Below are 11,704 nucleotides of genomic sequence, written 5' to 3'. Positions count from 1 at the left end.
CGAATCTGCTGGCGGGGCGGGGAGCGGCCGGCGGGTCACGTGCCGCTCCCAAACCTGCTGAGTGATGGCGGCGGCGCCATCACGGGGCGGGGCGGGGCGCGGGCGGGGCCCGGAGCTGGAGGCAGACGGGGCGGTGTCCCGGAGAAAGCCTTTATTACAGCCAGTGCCCTTACACGGCAGCGAGGGGAAGGGAGGGGGAGTGGGGCCGAGCTGCGAGGCGGCCCCGGGCAAGGGAGGCCGAGGAGGGCCCCGCCAGGCACAGCCCGAGGGGGCCCGGGAGCGGCTCCGCCAGTCCCGGCCGGACCGGGCGGTCAGACGTAGCCGGGCTTCACCGACAAGCGGCGGCAGTTGGGGCAGCCGCGAGTCCCGTTGGTCTGGAGGCACCTGCAACGGGAGGAGGTCGGGTCGGGGGGGTCTCCGCGGCCGGAGGCTCCCCCAGGGCGGCTCCATGGCTATCGTACACCTCAGAGCTGTTCCCCGTGGCCCTCCCGCCACCGGCAGGGACTGCATCTCCTTCCCATCCCTTCCAGGGAGGCACTTGGGCAAATTCCTGTACAAAAGTCTGTTCTGTACTGCTGGAGACATGTCCACAGAGCTCATCGGACATCTCTCACTGCCCAGTAGTTTGATGCTAATCATGGGGTCAATGTGAAACTTTGTTATTAAATTCTTAGTTTCCCGATTAGTTTTCAGAGTGTTTTGTAACACTCATGTTTTTTTCTACAATAAAATGATGGTGCAGCTAACTCTTTCATGGCAGTAGCATGATAAGAGTCTGAGCAACTTCACCTCTGTTTGCCACTAGCCAAGGGAGAAAGTGAGGGGATGTGGGAAAAAGCCAAACTGCCCCTGGGAGTGAAGAACTGATTACCCAGGAGGAGTCAAATAAGAATTTGTGAACTGGGCTGACCACCTACAAAGTGAGGACATCAGTAAATAATTATTTAGAGGACAAGTGGGAGTGTGATGGATATGATGGCTAAATCTCAGCCTCCAAGGCTGTGAGACTCTTAGTGCTGCAATGGGATCCTGCAAGGCAGGATCAAGACAAAGACCTGGGGAACAGTGTGCATAGGACTGCTGTGGGCTTAAGCAGCTCTTTTCTATGACTAATGTAATGATAATAATTTTAGTGCTTCCAGCTGATTACTTCAAATGGAAGAAATGGGAGCAAGGTAGTGCCTGGAGCTGGTTGTTTTTCTCCCCAATGGACTCTCCACACATGCCACAGTACAGCTCCATTTCCTCCACACATTCATGGAACTTCACTACATGGTCACGTAATTCTTGCTGCTGCTCCCTTGTGCGATAGATCCTTTCACACAGGCAGTGGAGCTTCAGCAGGCCGAGCTGCAGGTGAAGGACAGAAACATAAGACAAGTGGACAACAGGGTGAGCACAGACCAGAAACAGGAGTGGGAACACCACAGCCCCAACAGCCAGCTGGAGAAACATCAGTGGGCCTCAGCAATTCCTGTCATTAACCCTTCTTTTTTGTGTCACAAAAGGTAACACCAGGTTTGAGACACTCAGCAGCTCTTCCACTCATGGTTTCCCTGAGCTACCCCTGACATACATCACTTTCCTTTGCCTCCAGCCAGCACACAGTTCAGCTGCTGCTCAGGGCAAAAATGTTTTTCAAGAAGAGACTTCTAATCCTCTAGTTCTCTGTCTGTTTCACACCCCATTTTCACCGCTTCTCATTCTCCTTTGCCTATCCCATTGTGACTCCTCACTCATTTTTCAGACTTGCATACTGATGATTATCTGTGCAACTGCCCACAACCAAAGACTTTTTGACAAAGCAAATCTCAAACACTCACTGGTTAATAGGAATGCTAATGAGCAACGACAAGCCTTCAATGTTTGACATCTTATATTGCCTGACACAAGACTATGAAGAATGATGAAAAGGATCCTACCTTGTTCCCTAGTCCTTCTGCCAGCTCCTGTGCCTTTTCAATGCTTTCCAGAGCCTGTGAATTGAGAGCACTGGTTGTTAGTTCTCAGCCAAATATATGAAAACCAGGCTTTTATGAATGTCCTATGAGAATTATTTAAAAAAAGAGGTAAAGAAGTACAGAGTAAAATTTGGATTAACAAGTATCCCTGTAACACTGGAGAATCAAAAAAGCTTTTTCTTGGGAGGGCAGATTTCCCTCCCCTACCAAAGTTAATCTGTAAGAAAAGGCTGGTTTCTGAAGGACCACAAGTAATACAAGAGCTACATTTCTGTCACAGACACTGTGTCAGTGTTGGCAGAGGCTGGTCCCCAAGCAGAGAGAATACAGACTTATTTAAACTCAGTTGCACATGCTCATTTGGGGCTGGGATGGCAAAGCAAGCCTTGTCCCCATCCTAGCTTGCAGGCTTAATAATTGTTGGGCAACTTCAATTTCACTTGTACCAGGGGTGAGGAAAGGGATCACCAGCACCAATGTACCACACTTATCCATTTTTTCCTTGCTGTTCATATATCCACCTTGCCTTACTTACACATGGTGTCATGTAGGAGTGTTCTGCTATCCATTTTTAAAATCTGAAGGAAATGTTTAATGTAGCAGCTGTCATACCAAATGACTCCCTACTTTCACCTAGATGTCACAGTGTTCCTTGCTGTTCTGATAATTAGTCTCTCTTTTCCAGAGCAATTGAGATCTGCTTCCTATTTGTCCAAGGGGAAGAAGAGGTCTCCCTTGTGATGCAGTAGTTTTCAGGAGGAACATTATAAAATTTCTACCCTATAATTTGGCATTACGGCTGTTGTAGCAGGAGAGGACTAGATGAAATGCAAAAATGTGCTGTGAATGCAGAGGAGATGGCATTAGACTTGTGGTGGCAGCAACAGCCTAGGATAAGGAAATGTAGGAGAGGGAAGCAGGAACTAAAGGCCAGCAGGGAGAACATAACTGAGAACTGTGCTTAGGAAGACTGAGTGTGTACTGAAAACTCCTGAAATTAATGATTGTGAACAAGAATCACAGTGAAATGTGTGGAGCAAGGGAAAGGATGTTGAAAAGTCTAGGGGACAGTTTGTCTTGGACTGTACAAGAATGAGGGCAAGCAAGCTGTGAGCAGCTTGGGAGGATCTGGAATAGCACTGATTACATTATATGCAAATGAAATGGACTAACAGGCCAAAGAGACTGGGAAGACGGAAGAAGATTGAGCAAAACCAGGTAATCTGCAAGTGGAAAGTTAGCAAGTTGCTTTATTAAGTAACTGATACAGGGATGAGTAGCATGAGAAATGGAAACTGGGCCTGCCATGTTGAAGACCAGGCTTGGGTGAATAATCAGGGATGTGACATCTAAGGAAGTCACATTTGGTCAACAGACATAAGGTCCCTGCCTCAGGGCAGATTTCCCTCAATTGCCTGGAACAGAATACAAGATTCCTCCACTTTCTTCTTCTGTGGGATTTGGTGAGATTAGAATTCTGTGCAAAGCCCGCATCATGTTCTCACAAGTGAGAGCTGCTTGATATCAGACAGTGGCTCGAGATAGAATCAGTGAATGGAAGAGTTTGATGAGTGCTCTGAATATTGTCTCCTGCAGAGGCCTACCTGCTGTGTCCTGTCCCGTTCTTTTGATACTGAGCTAGCTTTTCAAGTCCACAGTTTGTCCTCCCATTGCTAACAAACACTGTGTTTACTTACTGAGATTGCACCGTGTGTCTCACCCAACTGATGCCCTGATGGAGGCACTCTGATGCTGACAGCACCCTGAACCTGTCTAGCTGGACATACTGATGTCTGGGTTGCTTCATTTGAGCTAAAATTCTTGATGTCTCAATATGAGTGATAAGAGCGAAATTTCATCATATTTAGACCCAACCAGCATCTTGATGTGGCACTGTGCACAGTTGTTCAGAGCTAGTCCAGGGCTAACCTTTGAGCATTTAATTCTGTGGCTGAGTAATGTTCCTGCCATGTAATGTGCTGCATCTAGTGCAGTCTGGACTTTAACACACATACACACTGTCTATGCCTTTTTAGTATAAGTAGCTTCACGCCCTTGTTCTATCTTGACTGGTTGTCTATCCCCAAATAAATTCCTGCTCTCATTCTTCTGTTTCACATCAGAGTTTACAGACTGTCAGTTTCTCCAAGAATTTTATGTCACATTTGCCTGCAAAGCACATGGTGGAGCTGTAGAGCTGTCTAAACATCATTAGCACATTAATGAGCTTAGTCACAGAACTAAAAAGTAGGCCGGGAATGTATTTCAGAGCATAAGGCATCCTTCCTCCATTGCTGGTTTCTCAGCATAGAGCTTAAAAGTCATCAGGATTGACTAATGAGGCAATTCTGTAACTTAGCAGTCTGACTCAGAATGCATGTTCCTACCATTAGTAACAAATCCCTGGCTGAGAGAGACCATTCAAAGAAATATAACTCTATAAGCAACAGACCCTGCTGGTAGAACCAAGGGGGTACAGGTCTCTTCTGAACTGCACCCTCTTCTGAACTGTGCAGTACAAGACTGTGCTCTAGTCTTGTCCTACAAACCTCTGTAGAAACAAGTTTGCAACTGACCTTGTCCAGCTCCTTTTGGATCATCCAGCACTTAGTCACTCCTAGCAGCACCTGCACCAGGCCCAAGCGGTTCCCAATCTCTGTCATGATGCTCATGGAAGAATCATACCGAGGAAAGGCTGTCTGCAGACACAGGGAGGAAAGCACATGTTTTGCTATGAACTCTTTTCATGCCCTCTTGCTATTCCTCCCATCCTTCCTGGCAGGAAGGAGCTGTACCTGCACGTCCCTGCGACTGCGATGGATATCTGCAAAGCAGAGCAGACACAGTGCTTGCAGCGGCCGGTCACCATGCTGCAGGGCAATCTTCATGGACTCCTGCAAGAAATTGCCTCTGGTCAGTAGAACAGCCTGTTCCTGGTTCAAAACAGCAAGGCTGGGACTTTGGACTCCAGCCACTAAAAGCTCAGCTCTGAAGAAATGGCACCATCTTTTAAGGCAAGGAAAATATTTTTCACATGTTCCTAACCAAGGACCATTTGTAGACCCAAATTTTGAAGCCCTCTGGGCTACAGAAACTACAGCTCTGGAAGACTGGAAGGCAGCAGGAAGACTGGAAGGCAGCAGGAAGATCTACAGCCAAGTGTGAATGGCAGGGTATCTCTCACTGCAGGGGCATGGCAGGATGCCCTGGCAGAGCCCCCCAGCTGTGCCCCTGCCCCGTACCTCACAGCAATCCATGGCGTCTGCCAGGCGCCCCAGCTTCCGATAGGCCACGGCCATGTGGTACTGGCTCATGGCACGGTACTTCAGGCTCCAGCCCTTCCCGTAGTCATTCACCAGCTCAGCAGCTTTACATGGGAAAAAGAGGGCTTTCTCATAGTCCTGTAAGGCAACAAGAACACAGACAGCAGTCACAGCAAAAATAAAGCAAAAAGGAGAAAAGGAAAAAGACCAGCTATTTTTCATTTACTAACACTGCAACAGTTAACAGAATTCTGCACATCTTTAAAGTCATGCTGCTCCTCTTCCACGTGCAGTATTTCGGTGGATATCAAATTGTGAAAGATGGAATTGCCATATACTGAATCCTTATTATTCTCTGGGTTCAAGACACTGGGGCAATGACCCAGCAAATGAATTTTATGTAGTATGCCATAACTTTATTCTGCAGGAACCATTTACCCTCCTCTATAAGCAAAGGCTGAAAACTTTCTCTGCTCTTACATCATCTCTACTTGTAACATCCACATGTAGCCTTCATTTTCTCTAAACGGTGAGTTTGGATCTCCAAGAAGCTCATTATCCATCATTGCAGGAAAGAGGAACTAAGACTCCTGGCCTCATCAAATTCACAAAAAGTAATAATACATTTTAAACATTTTTTTGCATTAAAAGCATGTTAGAAATAAATCTTATTTTACAATAATTATGTAAAACTTATCTTAATATCTAAAACCATTTTCAAGTAAGTTATATAAGACCGAAGAAGTGGGAAAAGTCCTCATTTTTTTTTTATTCTCCACAATGCAGAAAGGAAACCACAGATTCTCAAATTTCCTTTCTCCCTTCTTATTTAACACCTGAAAAGTGTTCAGCACAATGTTATTTTCTTTATTTTTGGTCACCACACTTCATGTGATGATCTTCTATGAATGAAGAAATTAGGACTTTGTGAGAAAAACCTATTTTTTGCTGTTTGTACTAGAAGTTAGAACTGGCAAATCACCCCTGTGCTCAGTCCCTGCCTGGTATTACCTACAGCTTGCTGGCAGCTATTTGCCTACAATAGTGGTAGAAATAGTGACTCCATGACTTTTGGCTGCCAGCCCTGTGTCTCTGATGTGATCTTCTTTGAAGCTAAGTTTGATCTTTTCAACACACATATTCACAGCTGCTTCTGCCGTGCTGTGTAAACATGACACTAATCCTCCCATCCTTACTGTGGAGGAGAGTACTCCATTTGGATTTTACAAAGGGATTTTGGCTTACAGTGCTCTCTCAGTACTTCACTTCCTATAGGAAAGACAAAGGCTGAAATTCATGTGATTTCCAGTGCTTCCCTGAATCTGTGGGGCAATCACCCTCCTGTCCCTTAGATTACTGTACCTTTATCTGGGTGTAGAAGTTCCCGAGGCTGCAGCAGACTCGACATTCCAGCATCTTGTCATCGTTGTTGTGTGCGTAGCGTAAAGCTTTCTCAAAGCACTCCAAAGCCTTCTGGAAAATGCTGAGGCCCAAGAAGGCATTGCCCATGCTGAGGCTCACCTGGCCGTTCAGCTGCATGCTCACAGTGGTACCCTGCATGTTGAGGCATGTCTTGCAGTAAGAGATTGTTTTCTGGAATTCACAGAGTTTCTCATTGCTGCGAGCCAGGTTTAGGTAGCTCTCTGTAAGGAAATCTGGGTCTTCCAGCTCCCGTGCTGTGTCAATCTGGACCACTGCAAACTTTAAGTAGAGAAGATAGTGTTTACAAAAGTGTGTAGTTTATTTAAATACAGCTCAAGCACCCACAGAGTAGCACCCTGTACTGGAGAAAGAGTCTCATCTCTGAGCAGGGCAGACAAGGCCATCAGCATATGGAGAAGCATTGTATGCACTGAGCAGTTATCTGGTGGTTTAAAAGGCCTATGAAGACTCAGAAGAAACCTCTCCCTTTCTTCACACAGTCTCTGGGCAGGGAAGATGAGCTAGGCTGGTTGTAAGGGGAAAACAGCTGTTAAATGGCCCTAAAGGGAAGCTGGTGAAGCAGGAAACATCTGACACAATGCAATTCTGTTTTCTTCCACTCATTGTAATGTATCCCACTTTCTCTGGAATTCCTAAGGTATTAAAATAGTCTATTAATAGAAAAAAGTGAGCTACTTCTTTAAGGAATTTTCTGCTAATAAATTGCAGTCTTGATCTTGACAGTCTTGGTTCTATAACCTCGAGGATTTGTTGTATACTGTTCTCTTAAATGAAGTCTCTTTCTGGCTGCAAACTCTTCTAAGCAGTAACTCTTTATGTTCTGTGATGAAGCAAGCACAAGCATTCAAGCTGGCTTGAATTAGTATCAGTACCAAAGGTAAATAGTTAGCAATTTTCTTTAGACATTATCAGGATTATGGATGGCAAATTCCAAAGAAATCAATTACTTCTTTTTTATATCGTGGCTACACATAATAATTTAGGCTACTAGAACATTTTACATTCTTTGGAAACAAAAACAAAACAACAATAAAAAACCCCAAACCAAACCAAAAAACCCCAACAACAATAACAAAAAAACACCCCCCCCCCCAAACAACAAAATAAAACCAAACCACAAAAAACCCCAAACAAAACCCCCAAACATCACCAACCATAAACTGTGTATGTTGGGTTTGTAATCATCTTCTCAGTTTCCATTACAGTTTAGGAAAGCTCCTATGTGGACTCAGTGATGCACACTAGCTCATACTTCTCCACGTTCCCTTAATTTTGCACAAGTTCTTCAGTATTTCCTGATTGCCACAGCCTCTTCTCTTGGTGCAAAGTAATTTTTCCTCTCCAGAAGAGGTTGAGCATCACAGCCCTTCTTAAATTACTTTTTATTTCATGCCTTTAATTTTGACTCATTTTGACTCATCATCCTGATATTTCCTCTCTCAATGGCTTATTGCTAAAGTTCTCCTTTCTCTATCCTTTGACCAGTTCTGTAAAATCTTCAGTTTGACTGAAGCCATTTTTCCTTCCTAATACTGTGAAGAACTAAAATTTACCTACTCTGATCCCACTTTCTGTTCTCTTCTTAGGCAAGGAATTATGTTTGGGTATACAAAGCTCACTCCTTTGCCTTTTTTTTTCCCCATGAAGTCTTCAGTATTTCCTTCAGGTAGGTACACCTTACCCTTTTTTTCTTCTTTCTTCCCCAGTCAGTCTGTTGTTTTTGCCAGCACCTAATTTCATACCACTTAACAAAATTGTTTGTCTTCAAATGTTTTCCAGGTGTATTAATATCTCTCCTTTCTTCTTCATCTTAAGTATTTGGTTTCAATATAGGGCTTTGACATGCGCATGGCTTTATCAGTGAGGTGTTCCCCTCTCCTCGCTCCAATTCCAAACAGAGCTACCAAAAACTTTTCAATGAGATGTAGACACCCCTTTCACATTTTGTTCTAAATGCTGAATAATGGCCAGTCTAGTAAGAGGCAACCCAAAACATCAGGATGAAGATACCAAAGCCCTTTAGTAAGACCCTATTTCAGGCTGGGATAGCTTCTTAAGACTATTACAACACTCTCTTGCCTTGTCTTACAGATTCTTGAGTTGCTCTCCCAAATGCTGCCTGCTGCTCCCTATACACATCCTCTTACTTCTCAGATCCACATACCAGCTTCTTTTTGTTCATTTAATTAAACTCTTTATCCTCATGTGCTTGCAATGTAACTTCAGCTGCTTTTTACCACTCTTCCATCAAGCCCCATATCCTTTCTTCTATACTGTCCTGACAACTGGAAGCTGCTCTCTGACCTCAATTGTGAGACATCTGGGATGTCTCAATTACCTCACCAAAGCAGCATCTTCTTTTCCCTCTTGTTCAGCCCCCTGGCAAACAAATAATTGCAATTAGAAAACCCCAGTATAAGATCTATTTTAGATATCAGCCAGAAGCTGAACAAGATAACAGACATGTCTCCACAAGAGCGATACTTATTCTACAGAATCTACTTAGAGTTTTCCTTTTATGCTGACATACAGAAGGTAAACAGCTTGTAGTGGACAAAGGCTCTGTTCTCATACCTGCTCCTGAAGCCTGATAACATGGTGTGCCTGTATGTGGGAAGTAATCAAGACAGCTTCCCATGAAAAACCAGAGAACTTAAATGACCCAGGAATCCTGATGAACCAGACCCAGTGAAAAATCATATTCTGTGTATCTTGTGGTCTGGAGCTCTTGGTGAGCACAGTGATCACAGCAGCCCAGAACATGCACTCAATGGCTGGTATTTTCTGTTACACACAGAACACCCCCCACTTCAGGTTCTGATCTCCAGCCACGTTCCATCGCGGCTGCGACACAATGGCATGCATTCATCTCCAGTTCACCTTACCTTCAGCATGTCTTTGTATCTGCCCATCTCTGCATGAGCAGTGATGAGGCAACCCAAAACCCGAAACCTGCCAGCAGGATCCGCAGACTTCTCCAAAACCCTCATCCAGACTCGCAGGGCCTTTTCGGTCTGATTAGACTGGTAAAGATGGAGTCCTTTCTCTATCTGTTGCTTTGTCTGGTCCTGACCCATCTCCCATGGATTAAAAAGCCTCATACACTAACCTCTAAGGATAGCAAAAAGGATGTGCTTACAAGAGAGCACAACGTAAAATGCCCCACTAGAAGAGGGCGGGTTTTGTGCTCAGAGGCCCCAGAGCCGTGAGAGCCCAGCCATGTCAGGGGGCTGGAGCTGTGGTAGGCAATGGCAAGAAGTGGTTACTCAGCACTGAAGACAGAATCCCAAATCCACTAGGCAAACATCTTGCTTGCTAGGGCTCCATCAGTGCATTCGTCTGTCCAATCCCATAAACAAAGAGCAAAAGCACAACAGGGAGAGAAAGAGAAAAATCTCAAGCCACAGGAGTGAAACTCAATCTGAACAGCCAGTGCTGGTCTCCTTCCCATTGGCTGCAGCTGCTCCTGCCAGTCCAGCTCACATGGCTCCCAGGAATTCTAGTCAGGCTCCCCAGCTCCCAAGGTCACGGTGCCAACTGCCCACCCCTGCCCGCCGGTATGCAGCTTATAAATACCCCAGGGAGAGACAATTGGCTGCAGTCACAGCCTCGGGATGCCTCGGCTGTCTCCTTCCTCTCTGGCCATCTCCTTAGACAAGCACTGGTGGTGGTGGGCTAGCTTGGGAGGAAGCAGAGTCAGAATAATAGCTTTAGGAAAAATATATGTCTTAAAAGTCAGTGTGAACAAGGCAACTTCAGTGTGTACACACGTGCAGCTGCAGCGTTACACTTGCAACAATGGACTTGATACTTTGCTAGGTACGAAATTAGCCTCCCTTTTGAGGACCTCAGTTGGCATCATGGACTGTTTTTATGGACATAGGTCAGCTCTGTCACAGATTTGCTGCAAATACACCTCTGACTTCCTAATTTTAGGGACAAGGAGCTAACCATGCTGAAAACCTTTGTTCTTGACTGAATGTTGCTCCCTGTCATCAGATGAGTGTGGCAGTCCTCCAAAAGTTTCCAACAGAAGTTGTCAACAGCACTGCTTAAGTTCTGCATCCAGAACTTGATGATCTTTTATGATGAATAACAATAAAGACACAGAAGAACAGGCGTCTGCACTTTTTGGTTGCAGGAGAGGTGTTAGCCCCATTAAAAGATAGCTTTATGTCTCCCACACTCTGTTGAAAAAATCAGACTGGTTCCTCTAGGAGTCACATTTAATACTCTCACCAATGTGCTGCAGCCTTGGTGGTCCAGAGATTTATTCAGTCCTTCTTAAGAAGATACACCAAACCTGGGAGGAGGGGGGCAGGTGGAGAATGCTACAGGGATATTGAATGTTTTTCAGATGCAGAAGTTCCAGGAACCAGTTTTGTGATCCTTTTACTGAGCAAAGAGAAGCAATTTGAAATTTTAACAGACCTGCCTGCAAAACCAGTCATGTCTCCAGCTGCCTCCCTGATTCTTGGTGAATTTTGTTGCAATTCTTCCCCAAGCAAAGGTAAATACCCACAGAATCAACTCAAAGGTACCAATCAGACTATCTTGGTCTGTCAACAAAAACCTAAGGGAGCCTTCCTGAGGTAATATCCTTAAAGAAAGCAGGACACAAAATAAAGAACAATAGTCTACCCAGAGGCTTTACATCATAGCACTCATGATCTTAAGGGGTTACATCTGTCCTTTATCCAAAATTCCCTCAGAAAAATATTTCAAAAAGAAAAATGTTTTAAATTGTAGAAGGGTTTTGCTACAATAAGACTGATTCTCTTTTGGGAGCTCATATAAAGTATGATATTTGCATTATTTAACTTAGTTTTGTTTTTCAGAGATGTAATGTGCTAGATGATATTTCAGCATAGATTATATGTAGTCTCAAACTCTGGAAGTAGAAATTATGGAAAAATCTACAGAACCTGAAGAAAACTAATGGTGAGGCACTGCTGGTTAATGTGCAAAAATCACTTCAGCAGCACTGTTGAAATTATTAGCTAGGTACTTTATAGATTTTAGGACTTGCATAAAAGT

The 11,704-nt window shown here is 44.6% G+C and overlaps 1 protein-coding gene across 1 annotated transcript; it reads right to left on the bottom strand.

The window, feature by feature from the left end:
- Positions 1-178: 178 nt before the first annotated feature.
- Positions 179-10,060, bottom strand: RAPSN (receptor associated protein of the synapse). The gene is made up of 8 exons (XM_030949190.1): positions 9,553-10,060; positions 6,587-6,925; positions 5,204-5,362; positions 4,757-4,855; positions 4,538-4,660; positions 1,923-1,976; positions 1,151-1,350; positions 179-384 (listed from the first exon to the last, which is right to left on the bottom strand). The coding sequence occupies exons 1-8, from the start codon at positions 9,766-9,768 to the stop codon at positions 312-314; spliced, it is 1,263 nt and encodes a 420-aa protein (XP_030805050.1). The 5' UTR covers positions 9,769-10,060; the 3' UTR covers positions 179-311.
- Between the last annotated feature and the right edge of the window lie 1,644 nt (positions 10,061-11,704).

This window comes from Camarhynchus parvulus, chromosome 5 (genome assembly GCF_901933205.1).
Source record: "Camarhynchus parvulus chromosome 5, STF_HiC, whole genome shotgun sequence".
NCBI lineage: Eukaryota > Metazoa > Chordata > Aves > Passeriformes > Thraupidae > Camarhynchus > Camarhynchus parvulus.
The sequence above is the reverse complement of the archived record's forward strand: the minus strand, read 5'-3'. Positions and strand labels throughout refer to the sequence as shown.